Source organism: Muscardinus avellanarius, assembly GCF_963383645.1.
Source record: "Muscardinus avellanarius genome assembly, chromosome: 20".
Classification (NCBI taxonomy): domain Eukaryota; kingdom Metazoa; phylum Chordata; class Mammalia; order Rodentia; family Gliridae; genus Muscardinus; species Muscardinus avellanarius.
In genome coordinates this window covers 6919213-6936423 of record NC_137806.1, presented here as the reverse complement: position 1 = coordinate 6936423, position 17211 = coordinate 6919213, and the positions used below count along the sequence as shown (strand labels likewise).

The window sequence follows — 17211 nt, the reverse complement described above, 5'->3', positions numbered from 1 at the left end:
TTCAGGAAGCCCTCCCTTTTGCCGGAGGACTAGTCAGGGGTAGCTCGCATTCTAATTCCTTCGGTTCGCTCTTGGTGTAGCTCAGCCTGCTGCTGTCTCGCCTCCCCGCCTGCACTCAACCCAGGCAGCACGAACGGCGACTGCATCTTGAACCACGTCTGTTCCTCATCCTCCTCTGCTCTGGGAGTCCTGAGAGGCTATTTGTCCATCTCCACCTGGATGGCAGCGAGAAGGACAAGGCCTTTGGAGCCAGGTGCGCCCGCCTGGGTAGCAGTTCTAACACGGGCTAGCCGTGGGAGGCAGCGGACATCGTTTTTTTGAGCTTCAGACACTTTTCTGTCAATTGTGATGGAGACGATAATGACAACGGTCATAATGCCTTCCTCGGGGCTTGTTAGAGTAGATGGGAACATGGTTTGGAAGACAATGTCAATGGACCCGTAACTTGTAAGGAGTCTTGCCTTTCCTCCTCCTCCTTCTTTTTTTTCTTGGTGGTACTGAGGATGGAACCCAGGGGCATTCTATCGGCCCTATTTTATTTTATTTTTTATTTCAAATCAGGGTCTCACTAAGTTGTGGAGGGCATTTGTAAAAATGCTGTCTTGCTTTTTCAGTGTGAAGAAGATACATCGCTTTCTATGACTCTCCTCTGCTACTCACATCTTGGTTTCTTTTTCTTTTTATTTTACCTACCCTGGTCTCTGAAATCTCCAAGGATTCCCAAAGATTTGCTCTCTTCTACCTTAATCTTTCTAGCTTGGCCTTCTCTTCCAGTTTCAGTAATCGTCTCCGCAGCGTGACTTCTAAGTCTTTCCTTTCTCCCTCCCTCCCTCTGAGTTAGGCAGGGACCCCTCTCTGTCCCCCCCCCCCCATGCCCTATTCTAAGTGCCTAGTGAGCATCTCTGCCTGGCTGTTCTTCCATCACCTCAAATTCAACCCGCGCCAGCCACTCGGTGCCCGTCCAGCCTCCCGAGTCTGCTCTGTGCTGTGACTGCTAGTCGTCTGCTTCCCATGATGTGTCATGGCTTAAGGACACAGCGCGTCTCTGGGAGCAGGCACATCTCTACCTTTGCCTGTCTCCCGCCACACGGAGTTTAGCCTGTTATACTCAAAACAAGCGAATACAGATTTAATTATAAGAAGGCTTCTGACGGACACCCAGCTGTCTGGTCAAACTTTATTTATTTATTTAGCTTAATGGTACTGGGGATGAAACCCAGGGGCATTCTACTTCCGAGCTATATCCCCAGCCCTATTTTTTATTCTTTATTTGGAAACAGGGTCTCACCAAGTTGCAGAGGGCCTCACTAAATAGCTGAGGTTGGCTGCGAACCTGGGATCCTCCTGTCTGAACCTCCCAAGTCCAAGTACTGGGATTCACAAGCCTGCGACCCCATGCCCGGCTACAATTTCTTTTATTTCTTTTTATTTTTTTGGTGGTACTGGGGTTCCTGGAAACACTTCTACCTCCAGGCTACACTCCCAGACCTATCTTTATACTTTTTTTTTTTTATTTGGAAACAGGGTCTCTTAAGCCAGCACGTCTGGCTTCAAACCTGTGCGATCCTCCTGTCTCTGCCTCCCAAGCGTGGGGATTACAAGCGTGCGCCACCACGCCCGGCATACAATTTCTTTTATTTTTAAAGTTACTGAACTCGTTTTCTGTACCCTTCTCACTACTGGGCATGAATCCAAAGGTCAACAGCATTCAAGATGCATGATCCTGTCTTCTTTGAGAACTTGCATTCCCTGGAGATAAAGCAAATACTGAACTCTGTCACTGGGCTGGCTGCAAAAATATCTCTTAACTGCTTTTCAGGGAGAAAGAAGAGAAAGGCAGTGTTAGCTGGCAGCTTAGTGAGATTGGTTTGTCTTGGGCTTTATGGGTGTGTTACCACATTTGGGTAACGGCTTAATGAAGGATAGTTTTAACACATATTTATCCTATTGGACAAAAAGGTTCATTTTGGCAATTTAAATTAAATTCCTAAATGAGACAGTTTAACAGGTAGAATTTCTTCCTGTGTGTGGTCTGATATGGATTTTGCTGAAGGAGTGTGTGCATGTACGTGACTGGGGTTTGAACCCAGGGGCATTTTAACTCTGAGCTATTTTATTTTTTAAATTTTGAAACAGGGTCTTACTGAGTCGTGTGGGGCCTCCCTAAGTTGCTGAGACTGGCTGCAAACCTGTACTCCTCCTGTCTTATCCTTCCAAGTACTGAAATTACAGGCCTATGACACCATGCCCAGATGATTATTCCTCTGGTGCCCTGGTATTTCTATGAGTGACAATATACCTACCGTGGAGGGTTATCTTAAAAAGGCTCTCTCTTGAGGTTGTACATTACTAGAAAACCCTAACATTCCCCTTGTGCTTAATAATTCATCTTAAAGTTAACTGTTCGCTTAATAAAGTTCTCTTCTACATCTGATCCAATGATTACAGTTGGCAATCTAAATTCTAACAAGAAAGTTTCTTACATATTACTTCTATCTGGGAACTGCTCTCAAATCTAGCCCCAAAGGATAACTTAGAAATACAATTTCTTAGTCCTCTTAAAAAACCGAAACCTGCTGGGCGAGGTGGCACACGCCTGTAATCCCAGCGCTTGGGAGGCTGAGAGAGGAGGATCGCACAGGTTCGAAGCCAGCCTCAGCTGCTTAGTGAGGCTCTCAGCAACTTAGTGAGACCCTGTTTCCAAATAAAATATAAAATAGGTCTGGGAGTATAGCCCGGAGGTAGAAAGCCCCTGGGTTCTACCCCCAGTACCACCCAAACAAAACAAAACAAAAAACTCTGAAACCTTAAAGAGGAAGGCCGCTGGGAAGCAGTTGATTTGGGTTGTTGCTTAGTGTCTGTTTCCCACATGAGAATCAGTTTTATAAGGATGGGGTTCCACTTGTCTTCTTTATGGCTGTCTCCATAAGACCCAGGCCCAGGGCTGACACCGAGAGCGTATTACTAGAGTTACTGCTCCCCTGGCTCTGAGATAAGAACCCACAGCCACTCCTGGGCCAAACTCTTGGTTCCCATCCCAGCCCTCCCCCTCTGCCTTGTGCGGCTCTGCCCTCAAGCCCCAGCTGCTGCCTGCAAATAATGGTAATGACATTAGCTTGGACTCAACAGGCTAATAAGCGTAAAGGGCTCAGTTCTGAGCTTGATACCTCAAAAGCACCCCGAGGTGTAAGTTACTGTAACTGTGAGGCTGCAAAGAGGAGATCCGGTTGTAACCTAAAGACAGAGCTCGCGATACCACAGTACACCATCTAGCGAAGCGCTTCTTCGTAACACAAACTCTGCACATATGTAATCAGCCCCCTTCTGCTTTCTTTTTGTGCTACTGGGGAAGAAACCCAGTGCATGCCAGGCAAGCGCTCTCCCACCGAGCTAGCCCCCCGGCCCCTGTGAGCGCTTTGCCGGTAGGTGCAGAGCTCCGAAATCTTTGCAGTGGAGTCAGGAATCAGTCGCAGGTTGCTTTCAGGCTTTCCTCCGTCGTGGCTCTCTGTGATGAGCGCTCCCAGCCGCCCTCGGGGAGGGGACCGCCCTGTGCCACTCAAGAGGGCTCGAGTCTTCTGCAGGTGGCACGGCGTGCTCAGATACACTTTCAGGAGGTAACCGAAGAAGGACTAATGAATCCCTATGGCCCCGAAGTGAGGAAAGTTAACAAACTAGCTCCGGCCTTCAAGGTATCCCCGAAAATCCCTACCTGCAAATGATTTTTTAAAAGTATCTACTAGTTGTCCTTGTCGTCATCTTTATTATTATTCTAGGGATTGAACTCAGAGGCATTTTACCTCTGAGCTATAGCCCCAGCCCTTTTTAATTTTTTTTAAATTTTGGAACAGGGTCTGACTAAATTACCATCACGGCCCTTGAACCGCCATCTTCCTGTCACTGGATACAGGCTCTTGGACGGTGACAGAAGCCCAGATTCTCTGATCTCCCCCAGCCTCTGCGGCCCACCCAGCCAGGGCGCCCACAGCGGTCACCTCCGCAACATGGTCAGGACGTCCGTCATACTGCGCACGCGCTTCAGGAGACTGTCCAGCTTGTGCGGCTCCTCCTTCAGGAACCGCACGGCCTCCACCTCTATGCGCAGGACTGCCCGCATCTTGTTTTGTAAGGTTGGAAATTCTCCTGCAGGCCAAACCAGCTGGTTAGTTGCGGGACTAAAAATGTCGGAATGACCACCCCCATCCTGTACCCCCACCGCAGAGTTCAGGGTTGCAGGAGGCAGCTGAGGTTAAGAAGAGCTCAAAAGAGGTAAGCCGAGTGACCTTGGGCTGCATTCTGCTTGAGTTACACCCCCAGCCCTATTTTATATTTTATTTGGAAACAAGTTCTCACTAAGTTGCAGAGGGTCGCAGTAAGTTGCTGAGGCTGGCCTCAAACCTGTGATCCTTCTGTCTCAGCCTCCCAAGTACTGGGATTACAGGCACGCGCCATCACACCGGGCCACAAATTTTTAAACATCCCCAAAAACGCGTTCTGGACTTCTCCCCTCTAACAGAGTCTGCTCACCTTTCAGGGTAGCCACGGCTTCTCCCACTTGCCGCAGGAGGAAAGCCCCGTCTTCCACGTCTTTGAGAGTAACCAGGCGGCTCGTGGATGAAGAGTCCTTCTTCAGGTCTTCAACGAAGTCTTCCAGCTCGCTGTGGGGGCAAGCAGAGGAGAGGGCGGAGCTGAACACGGAGGCTTCCGGCGGCCAGGGCCTCTGGTTGAGAGGTGGGGGCACTTTAGAACAGAAGCTGGCATGGCTCACATTTCCAGGTGTAAGGCAGGTGCCAGCAAGTTCTCCAGGGAGTGGTTGGGGGCTCGGGTTGGCCCTGCAGGAGAGCATTTCTGGGAAGACCCACTCATCTTCAGTGGTTCAGACCGCCTTCAGAAGAGGGCGGAAGGAAGGACAGAGTCGGGGGGAAGGTATGACCCAATATGAGAAGCCTGATTGGTTTAAGTCGGGCCTCTCAGCTTTGGTGTTTGGCGCTTTGGGGGTGGTGCTGGGGTGTGTGCTGTCCTGTGCATTAGACGATGTCAAGTGGCCTCCCCGGCTTTCACACAGATGCAGGCAGCACCCACCCTTGGTGACCCATGCCAAACAAGACTGTCTCTAGTCAATGTCAATTGTCCCTGGGGGACGGGAGTAAAATTGCCCCTGATTGAGGACCGGTGCTTTTCTTCCCAAGCTCTGAATAGAAGAAAATGATTACTGATCTGATTTCTGTGTGTGTGCATGCGTGTGCGTGTGCGTGTGTGTGTGTGTACACATACCCGCTCCAACAGAGCTAAATTCTTCCTCTGGGCACACCATTAACCCCATCCTAAATGCCAGTGTATGTCATTTTAGTTGTCTGTGAATCCAGCAAAGAGAAAACCGTTATCTTGAATGTAAGAGGGAGACGGTCTATGTAGAGCAAGGAAATCAAAGGAAGAGAGGGAGGTAGGGGTGGAAACGGGGAATGATTTCTATCCAACCATGTTAGAGACATACACGACTCTGCCACAGTGCAGCCCACCATTCTGCACAATGATATGCACCAAGGACGCTAAGATTAATAGCCGGGCGCGGTGGCACACGCTTGTAATCTCAGTACTTGGGAGGCTAAGATGGAGGATCCGGGTTCACAGCCAGCTTCGCAACTTAGGCCCTTCGCAACTAAGTGAGACCCTGTTTCACAATAAAGAATAAAAAATATAGGGCTGGGGGTGTAGCTTGGAGGTAAAATACCCTTGGGTTCAATAACCAATACCAAAAAAAAAAAAAAAAAAACCCAAAACAGAAAAAACAAAAACAAAAACCCCCCAAACAACCTAAAATTAACAGTGGGAAGAATTGTCTGAAGCGCTGAACCACTAGGCGGCAGTAGTGAACAGCAATCCCTTGCTGGAGGTGAGAATGGGACACGCACAGATGGAGCGTCAGTGAACAGCTGGGCCGGGAGACCCTTCCACCAGGTGGGCTGCTGTGCTCCAGAGGCACCGAGGCAGGACTTGCCATATATTCAACCAGGACTCAAACGACAAATTCATCCACCCATGACGAGCGGGATGGGGCATTTGGCCAACCATCATTCCTTCTCTGATTGTGCCTGTTGCAGAGGAAAGATTCCCCTTCAGGACCCAAATGGAAAGCCCCACCTGCTCGGCGTCCACATTTGAACTATGGTAAGAGTCCCGGGAGCCCATTCACAGGGTCCTTCCTACAGCTGCGGCACTGTTGAAGCAGACGGACAGACTGCGTGTGGTCCCTCCTGAGAACTCTAAATGTGGTACCCACGCCCGGGAAAGCTCTCCCATCGCACGACTGAGCAGCATTGCTCCCGTGTTCCCCCTTCACACTGTCCAGTCCTTCCAGGCTCTGATGTAAGAGCTAAGACCCAGTATTGCCATGGTTCTGTTAACTCACAAGCATGTTGGTTTGCAATTAGTCCTGCAAGGAGCTGTCCTGTGACCCCAAATCAGTCGGCCTAAACTTCTACTTTAATCCCTTCTCCACCACATGCCTCTTAGATATCATGACCCTGCCTACAAGAGACCTCTGCACTGATGGCTTTCCTTTATACCATCTGTAACCTATAGGACTATTCACTGATACTGCTGTACACAATGTCCCCTATTTATATGTTCACGGTACCTATATAGACAAAACATTAAACATCACACCTGTTAATTCAAAAATTATCAAATGTCATTTCCCCCCAGAATTTTGCTAAAAATGTATACAAATGCATATATACAAATGTGGATATATGTATATATGGGCATATACACACATATACACATACATATATATGTTTCAAAGATCTTTTTTTTCTCCCCCCGGTACTGGGGACTGAACCCAGGGGGCACTCTGCCTCCAAGCTACACCCCAACCCTATTTTTCATTCTTTATTTTGAAACAGGGTCTCACTAAGTTGCAGAGGGCCTCAGTAAGTAGCTGAGGGAAGCCACTAGCCTGCGATCTTCTTGTCTCGGCCTCCCAAGTACTGGGATTACAAGTGTGCGCCACCACACCTGGCTCAAGGATCAATCTGGAGACTTAGTTTCAATTAGGCTGTTGCAAGACAAATAACAGCCTTATTACCTTGTGGCGGGTGATGAACCCTGTCCATAAATGTACAAACTAAGGAAAAGTTTGAAGCTTATTTGGGGTGTGAATGAATGGGATGTGAATGAGTGATCTAATTTATCAGGAAAACAACACATCATTCTTTTCCTCTAGGCTGCAGAAAGGGACATTCATTTTTATCAAACACATAGTATTGATTCAGGGATGATGGCGGTTACAGTACAAACATGAGCTGGAGACTTCTGCTTACCCTGGACATAAGAATTGTCACGTTGCTCCTTTATAGGCCCAGTTTGGGAGAGTTATACTTTCCATGCAAAAAAGATAATTACCAACACTAGAGGAACCCAGAAAAATTACTATTCGTTATGCTAAAAGGTGCAATAGTCCTATGATAAATCTTCATTGCATAACAAAACATACATTAGCATAAAAGATACGCCTGCCTCCTGACAGGAAGAAATAAAACTCTCCTCATTTCAGTAGTGGGGTTTGATAGATGCTTCCAATAAGGGCCTTATATGAGATCGGTACCATCCAAGGAAACATCTCTCATTCTGAATCGGCCCCACTTTAAGTTTAAATTCTTCTCGTACTACTTTAACTACCCTGGGATAATAGAAGATAATTTTAGTGCTGTGTTATTTTGGCCATTAGTTTTAATTTATTGAGATTAAACACAGACTTTTCATTTATTATTGGGTTTTACCATTTGCTCCTTTTAATTTATGTTTTGCTGAGTCCTAGAAAACAGCATGCTGTTTTATCTTAAAGACACTGGCTCAGTTGCCTGGGGGCTGTTAGATTTCTTAGGTGTTCAGGGATACCAGGACCAGCAGGACTCTGACTTGTACACAGCAGGAGCTTAATAAAGAAAGGAGGAGAGGCTGGGCGCGGTGGCACACACTTGTAATCCCAGCATTTGGGAGGCTGACACAGGAGGATCACAGTTTACAGCCAGCCTCAGCTACTTAGTGAGGCCCTTTGCAACTCAGTGAGACCCTGTTTCAAAGTAAAGAATAAAAAATAGGCCTGGGGGTGTAGCTCGGAGGCAGAATGCCCCTGGGTTCCATCCCCACGGAAGGAAAGAGGAGGAGAAACTTCCAACTGATAAGAGGCCTTTGTAGGAAAAGACAGTGCTCCTTTCTAGGGAAACAGCTGACTGCCCCAGGGCTGGGCTCACCACAGCTTCTTGACAATCCTCTCCTCTTCGTGAAGGTACTTCTGTCTCTCTTGCTCCACCAGGGAGCGCTGTCGCTGCACAGGATCCTCCAGCCTCTTCATGGTCTCCATCACTTTGCTACTGATTTCCAGCTCAGCCTTCTTCATCATCGCCCTAAGCAGCTCCTGGTTCTGCAGCTGCGGAACAAAAGTCGACCTCGGTCAGCTCTGCCTGCCTGACGGTGGCGTCCCAGCACCTGCAGGCTCGGATGCTCAGCCTGCAACTTAAATTTGATTCTTTCTTTGGTTCTTTCTTTCAGTGAGCCCTTCTTTCACTGAAGCCAAGGTTCCTTCAGTCAGCACTGGAGTTTTAGCAACAAACTCACAACCAGACTTTTATGCTTGTATGTACAGAAAACAGGATCTTTCTGTTCTCTGGCCAGTGCATCATGGACCCAAGACATAAAGTCTCAGAACATGTTTTCATAGGCAACAACCCAGAACACTAGCTTTGGAGCCAAGCAGACTTTAGATCGATCCCGAAACCTTAAGCCCAGCCCACTACAAGACTTTGGGTGTGTTACTTAGACTTTCTGGTATCCATTTCCGTATCTCTAAGGATGGGGGGGGGTCTACTTTCCTTGGCTATTCTGAGGCTCTCATGAGATACTGCTTGGTATAGAACAAATACCACATGAATGTTAACTAGTCTATGAAAAATTCTGGAGTTAAAAGCAGATGTCTGCCTCTCTTGTTTGTACGATTTCATGTACCAATATCATAGAGTCATAGACCCTTAGACTATGGAACGCCATACTAGTTGTAGCAATGATAATAATTCTTGAAGAGCCCAGGGCCCTTGTGATTTACCCCTGGATTTGACACAGGCTGCCTGCGTACATAAGTCCACAATTTCCACTGTTCCAGAACTCTTAGAATTTGCGAATTTCGTCTAGGCTTTACAAGAATCCAGTCCAAAAGGGGAGGTACTGGGCAATGAAGTGACCAAATTGTGTCCTATGCATGTATGAATATGCCACAATGAATTCCATTTGTTATATATAATTATGATGTACTCCAAATTTTAAAAATTAAATAAAATTTTAATATGCATATCAAACACACATGCACAAAGAATCTAGTTAAGCCTCTGAGTCCCGGGGGCAGGACAATTTCTCGACAGCACATTCATCAAGTGAATTCATTCCATCAGCTCCAACAGCAGTAATTCTATTAGAGCTGTTATATTATACCTTACAATCTCCTGGAAGCCAGGCGTGATGGCGCACGCTTGTCATCCCAGCACTCGGGAGGTTGAGACAGGAGGGTTGGGGTTCGCGCACAGCCCCAGCTACTTCGTGAGGCCCTTTGCAACTCAGTGAGACACTGTTTCAAAATAAAGAATAAAAGAGGGACTTCCGGGAAGATGGCGACCGAGAAAAGCGGGGCTTAAGAGTCCCGCTAACAACCAATCTCCATTACCACAAAAAGAGCGCCTTTCATAGCCAGAAAACACCATCACCAGAAAAACAAAAAAACCACCAGGCTCCAGAGAGAAAGCGGACTGAGAACAGAGCTCAGGGCCACAGAGGAGACACATGCGCCCGAGGACGCGGCAGCAGCGCCATACTGCCGGCGGCAGCGGCGAACTCAGCGGACGGCTACAGCAAGCCGAGGTGAACCGATGCGGAACAGCCAGGCGGGATCTTTCCGCGCAGACAGCATTTAAAGCTCCCAGTGGCTGAGCTCAGCACACGCTGCAGGGATTCAGAGTGGAAATCAAAACCAGAGAAGAAAAAATACGCCAGCCTCATGGCCGAGGGCGTGGCAGAGGCGCCATATTGCCACCGGCGGCGGCAGCAGCAGTGAATTCACCGAGTCCAGTACAGCTACATCTACGTATTCAAGAACAGTGAGTCAAATTGCGGGCCACAGAGGAGAAATCGCAGTATTGTGCCTCCTGGGACTTGACCCAGTGAGGGAGTGGTGGTGGCAGAGATATCACACCATAGGAGAGCGTGCAACCTGGCACCCCCCATAGTTTAAAGCAGCCTCTATCGACTCCCTGGGTCGGAGACTCTGTGATACAACCCAGTAAAGGAGTAGTGGGGTCTGAGATAATACAGACTCGAGATCCAGAGCACCTTAAGTGAAGCCATAGTGACCCAAGGGAAGAACCCAGAGAAGGCACAAACCTCCGAAATCATGGGAAAGAGGAATAACACTGAAGTAATGAATGTGCACAACCCCACAACATCAGAACCTGATAAAACAGAAAATCAGAGATTTCTAGAAGATCAAATCAGGAAAATAACTGTAGAAATAATAGAGGTGCTTCGAAAAGAACTCAGAGAGAGCCAAAAAGAGATAAAGGATGCAATTAATGAAGTAAAGGCCTCAATTCAAAGCACAAACAACCGATTAGACCACATGGAGAACAGAATCTCACTCTTAGAAGATGAGCAATCCAAAAATGAATGCATAGTTTCTAATCTAGAAAAAGATATCCAACAGCAGGAATCTGACATTGAAGAAATATGGGCCCATCTTAAGAGAGCTAACCTAAGAATAATTGGAATAGAGGAGGGAAAAGAAAGTGATACCAAAGGGATCAACAATCTCTTCAAGGAAGTAATAGCAGAAAAATTTCCAAATATAGAGCAAGAGGTTGATACACAGATCCAGGAAACTTATAGAACTCCCTTTAGACAGGATCCGAGAAGAGGATCCCCACGCCATATAATTGTCAAAATGACCAATGTGGAAGCCAAGCAGAGAATCTTAAAAGGCAACAAAAACAAAGGGCCAACTGACATTCAGAGGCAAACCAATTAGAATCACTCCAGACTTCCCAAACCAAGTCATGAGAGCCAGAAGGGCTTGGAGTAACATATTCCAAACTCTGAAAGAAAACAACTTCCAGCCAAAAATTTCCTATCCAGCAAAACTTTCTATCAAATTAGATGGAGAAATAAGAAGCTTCCATGACAAACAGAAACTGAAGGAATTTATGTCTTCAAAACCAGCGCTAGAGAAAATACTCAAAGAGATTAACTATAGAGAAGAAATAGGTAACACACACCAGAACCAGAGAAACAAGAGTTTCCATCCAACAGACAACTAAGATTGGTTATCTGTGGAGATTCATTATTTATGTTAGTCTTTTACCTATCTCTAAATTGTATTGTTTGCCTTTATTGTTGTTAATTTTTAGGATTTCTAGTTGGAATATTAATATACCTTCAGATATAGCATTTGGAAATATTTTATCCAATTCTATTAGTAACTTTTAACTCTGTTTACATTGTCTTTGGATATACAATATTTTCTTTTATTTTTTAGGGAGTTTGTATATTCTTCTGTTGCCTGTGCCATTGAAATCATATCCAAGAAATCACTGCCAATTTCAATGTTGTGAGGTTTTATGACCCAGATTTTCTCCTAAAAGTTTATAGTCTTAAGATTTATATTTAGGTCTTTTATCTATTTTGAGTTAATACTTGTATGTGGGATTAGGTAAGGGTCCAATTTTATTCTTTTCCATGTAATTATTATTTTTCAACAATATTTAGTTAAAAGATTATTATTTCCACCACCAAATCTTCGTGGAAACCTTGTCAAAAATAACTTGACAATATAGGGAAGAAGTTAGCTCTAGGCTTGTATTTAACTCCAATGGTCTATATATCTGCCTTTAGAACAGTACTACACTGTTTCAATTATTGTAGCTTTATATGGTTTGAAATCAGAAAATATACATCTTCTAGCTTTGTTTTTGCTTCGAGATTGTTTTGGGTATCTAGAGTCCATATTCCATATCAGGATAGATTTTTTTCTGAAAAATAAATATATGATAGTTTCACCTAAAAAAAAGAAAAAAATATTCTCTGGTAAGAAAGAAAGCAAAAAGAAATATTGAAATGTTATCTTTAAGACATCAAAAGCTTGGTATCAGACAAATGAAACTGTTATGTGAGATTATCATTTTTAATTTTGGATAAATTGCTATAATACTAGATGTCAACCACTAAGCCAAGCATGGGAGGGAGGGATGGGGAGAGAATGGGATGGGGATCGGGTGGGGGCTGACTGGGCGATGTGTGCATGTATGTCTACAAAAGTTTGTATCCCACTATGATGTATGAATACAGTGCACCAATAAAATAAAATTAAAAAAAAAAAAAGAATAAAAGATAGGCCGGGCGTGGTGGTGCACGCTTGTAATCCCCGCGCTTGGGAGGCGGAGACAGGAGGATTGCGCAGGTTCGAAGCCAGCCGTGCTGGCGTAAGAGACCCTGTTTCAAAAATAAAAAATAGGTCTGGGAGTGTAGCCCGGAGGAAGAAGGGTTTCCAGGAACCCCAGTACCACCAAAAAAAAAAAAAAAAAAAAGAATAAAAGATAGGGCAGGGGATGTAGCTTAGAGGTTGAATGCCCCTGGGTTCCGAACCCAGACCCTCAAAAAAAAAAAAAAAAAAGAAAAAGAAAAAGAAAAAGAAAAAAAATCTTGGAATACCAATTAGCAGATTTCAAGTTTCTTTGCTGGTTTCGTGGCCTGGTCTCTAACATAGATCACTCCACGGGAGTGAGGGTGTCGCTGTCCACTGCCCATTACCTGCAGTCTGAGCAGGTTACCACTAGTCCGAAGCCTCATCGTGGTTTCCGTTTTATCTGAATAAAGACAGCACATTTAAAACTGGACCATAAGCGAAGCCACTCTGGCTTCTAACGTCAGCCTTGCGATGATTAACTGGCTTCCAGAGAGAGAGAATGGCTGGATTCAGTTCCCACTTTGGCCACGGAGGAGCTGCGTGACCACGCCAAGTTGTTAATCTCAGGGCCCATCCATAAGCAAGCAGAGTTATAAGAAGTTCCGAGCTCCTGGCTCGTCACAGAGATTTAGTGCGGCAATAAAGTGCTTCCAGTAGTGCCAGGTAAAGTCTAGCTCTGGGCGCTTAGCACCTGGTTATCAGGAAGCATAAACCCGGGAGGGGGCCTGTGGTTTTGTCTGGGAGGAACCAAAAAAAAAAAAAGTGTTACTCTTGGCGGCCTTGAGTTCTCACACTGCTTTTGCTAATGTCTTTTTTTTATTAACAACAGTCAGTCCATGTAATGCTGAAAGGCACCATTTTTCTGGAGGGAGTGAGGAGAGCCTCCTCCCCGCCTTTGGCAGCTCCAGCCCCTGCACAGGTGCCAGGCAGCCTGCCCTCACCCCTCTCTGCTCCAGCCACCCCGGCACCCTTTGCGTTTGTCTGAGTGGCTAAGCTCTCTTCTGCCAACAGAGACTTTGCACCTGTTGTTCCTACTTATTAGAATGTGCGTCCTTCTGCCAGGCGCGGTGGCGCACGTTTGTAATCCCCATGCTTGGGAGGCAGAGACAGGAGGATCGCGCAGGTTTAGGAGACCCTGTTTCCAAATAAAAATGTAAAAATAGGTCTGGGAGTGTAGCCCAGAGGTAGAAGGGCTTCCAGGGACCCCAGTACCACCAAAAAAAAAAAAAAAAAGAATGAGTGTCCTTCTACCTCACTAATTTCTACTCTCCAAAGAGTCTTCAGGACACTGCCAAGCACACAGCCAAAACTTAGTAGACACCTGTCGAACGAATGGACTGTATCAAGCAGGACGTCGATGACCACAGGGGACGATGGAGCACTCTCCTTCTTTTCTTTTCTAGGTGGTTGGCATATGGAGTGACCCAGGGCTCAGCTCTTCGGCTCTGACTGAAATGGCTGTGATAGGTCTGCAGGTTAATTAAATACACGCAGCAAAAGCCAGGCTTGGTGAAACAAACAAAAAAACCCAAAACCCAGCAATGCTACTGTTACCAAAATGGTAGGCTCAAATTCAATGCGATGGATCAAATCCCACGAGCCAATGCCTTTGAAAGGGAGATGAATGAGGAGTGTGGGTAAGTAAAGGAAGTAGACAATTAGATTGGCCTAAAAGGTACGGGCGCCTGGGTCCCAGTCCTCAGAGAGTCTGACTTAACTGGTCCAGAATTTTCAAAACCCTCAGATGATTCTGATTGGCCACCAAGGACAGCGTCGCCCTCTAAGGGCTCTTAAGTATGTCGATGACATCACTGTGCTGTGATCTGTGAGGTCCAGCCCTCTACTGCACTCCTCCTGCCCAAATCGCACAAACAAACCCAAATGTGCTCTCCTGAGCAGTGAACAGTAACACTGGTCAGCAAGTTAGGAATGATTGCTGGGATATTTAAGATTTTTCACACTGAAATTTGAAAGAAGCTGGGTGTGGCGGCATATGCTTATAATCTTGGTACTTGGGCGGCTGAGACAGGAGGACTGCAGGTTTGACAGCCTCCTCAGCAACTTGGTGAGGCCCTCCACAACTTAGACCCTGTTTCAAAAAAAAAAAAAAAAAGAGGGCTGGAGGGAGGTATACAGATCAGAGGTAGAATGCCCCTGGGTTCGATCGCTAGTATCACCAAAATAAATAAATAAATTTAAAAAAATGAGAGAAGTCCTAAAAGTTCAGGATTAGAACCTGGTCATTTGAATTCAACCCAGTCATCTTCCCCGCACCCCGGCTGCTCTTCTATCAAGAGAGAGGAGTGTGCCTGCCCGGTTCCCAGCTACAAGCAGAGTTTCTGGCGCGCAGTGGCTAGCCAACACATATCTATTCTATGAACGCATTTCCACATGATGTGTTTGTGAGACAGGTGTGGATGCACTGAATGAGCAGGTGCGTGGACCGTGTAAGCACAACTTGCCGCACTAGAGGGGGAGCTGCAGGCATCTCCTAGAGTTCTAGGCTGTATTATCTTCCTTTCTAGAAAGAGTATTAAGGGGTCCAAGTGAGAGCAAAGATGGGACTTTCACAGCACCTTGCTGTGAAATGGGTGATGGGTAATGGCGTTGGACCCCTGCAGAACACACTTTTGTTTCATTTCTCTGTCCACTTATCTTTACCGCCTCCCATCCATCCTGCCTGATGCTCCTACCACTGACTCCCGGCAACAGAACAACCTCCTTATCCTAGGAGAGTACAGGAAGACGTGGTGTGGGTGGACAGCTCTAAATGCTTGGAGCAAGGAGTTACCAGCGGTTCACATCATTGGCTTATATTTGCTTACATTTCAATGGTCAGGAAAACAACTCTGTGGAGGCTTAGTTCACAAACAATAAAATATACCCATTTTGAGTCATAGTTCCACAAGTTCTGACAAAAAGACACAAGTATAGCTACCACCAAAAAGATAGCTTTTTTAAAAAAAATCACAAAATTTCCCTCATGACCTTCTGCAATAGATCCCTACACCTCAACTTAGGGAAGCCGGTAGTGTGGCCGCGCGTGGTGGCGCACGCCTATTATCCTAGAAATTGGGAGGCTGAGATGGGAGGACTGCAAGTTCAGGACAGCTTCAGCAACACAGCAAGATTTTCAGCAGCCTTGTGAAACCCTGTTTCAAAATAAAGAATCCAAAGGGCTGGGGGTGTAGCCCAGAGGTAGAGCACCTCCGTGTTCCATCCCTGGTGACTACCCCCCCCCACGGAAACCACAGTCTGCTTTCTGCCATTGAGGATCAGTTCCTCCCATCCTGGAATGTCATACAGCTGGAATTAGACAGCGTGCACTCCTGGGTGTCTGGCTTCTTTCAATCTTGTTTGTTTTGTTATTCTGTGGTGCTGGGGCTCAAACGCAGGCCTCCCCCAAAGCACGCACTCTACCCCTGAGCTATGCCCCAGCCCAGGACATCATTTTTAAGATCCTAGCCATATTGTTGAGTCATTTGAATATTTCATTTATTGACGAATGGAATTCCATTGTATGGATGAGTATCATGCTTGTATTTTTCATATGTTGTCTTGATTCTGGTGATCTTGCTACATACACATAATGTTTAGTATTCTTTATAGATTCCTTTTGATTTCACATGTGTGCAGCCATATCAAGTAAAGCCAATGATACTGTTTACTTTCCTATCTGCACGGTTTATTTTTTTGTTCTTCCCATCTGGTTTATTCTTTTGTTCTTACTCGGTTGCCCGGGCTCGTCTTGAACTCACAGGCTCAAGGGATCCTTCTGATTCAGCCTCCTAAGTGCTGGGACTGCAGATACTCGCCACCACGCGTGGCTGTCTGCCTCCGGCTCTTTCTCTGGCCTTTTAGACTAGCGAGGACCTTTAATATCGTGTTAATTAGAAGCGAGAGCAGGTTTCTTTGGTTGCCAATTTTCTGGGGAATGTTCAGGCATTTCATCTTGACTCTAATGCTTTCTAAGGAAAGCTAAGGTGTTTCCTTCTCTTCCTAGAATGGTGTGATTATTCTTCCTTAATGGTGAATTGTGTTACATACGTTTCCACATTTTCTTGAAATGGTATGCTTTTCCTCCTTTATGCCAATTAATAAGGTCAGACATATTGATCTCATATTAAGACAATCTGGCATTCTTGTGATAATATATAGGTAGTTGAATTTTGCTGCTACTGTCTGGTTAAGGACTTGTTACATCTCTTTTCAGGAGAGATACTGGTCTGGGCTTTTCTTATGAAATCTTTTTAAGGTTTTGCTCTTAGGGAGATACTGGCTCCATAAAATAAGTTAGGAAGTCTCCTTTTTCTTTCTTTCTTTCTTTTTTTTTTTTTTTTGCAAGAATTGTTTTCCTTTTTATAAAGTTGCCATTACAGTATCTTCTGACTTATATGGTGTTTCTGATGAGAACTTGGCATCAGTTCTTATTTATGGTTCCCTGTGTGAAATGTCTGTTTTTCCCCTTCTGGCCACTTTTAAGACTTCTCACTTTATCCTTGTCTTTTAGCAATTTGATTACAACATGCTCTGGAGTGGTTTCCTTTGTACATATCAGTTTAGGTGCTTACTGAGTGTTTTTGTTTGTTTTTGGTCTGTAGATTGACAGCTTTCAGCAAATTTGGAAAAGTCGTAGCCATTATCTCCTTGAATATTTTTCTCTCCCCCACTGGGCTCTTGATTTTGCCTCACCGGCCACTAAGTTTTGGCTC

At 45.6% G+C, this 17211-nt stretch overlaps 1 protein-coding gene across 4 annotated transcripts in view; it reads right to left on the bottom strand.

Annotated features, from left to right (window-relative positions):
* Nucleotides 1-17211, bottom strand: part of KIAA1217 — a gene marked incomplete at both ends in the record, with an annotated part of 339403 nt that overhangs the window by 20974 nt on the left and 301218 nt on the right. For all 4 annotated transcript variants that reach the window (XM_080717095.1, XM_080717096.1, XM_080717097.1 and 1 more), the window contains 3 exons: nucleotides 3993-4140; nucleotides 4525-4655; nucleotides 8253-8428. In XM_080717095.1, coding sequence (XP_080573221.1) covers nucleotides 3993-4140; nucleotides 4525-4655; nucleotides 8253-8428 — 455 coding nt within the window. The remainder of the gene's footprint in view (nucleotides 1-3992; nucleotides 4141-4524; nucleotides 4656-8252; nucleotides 8429-17211) is intronic.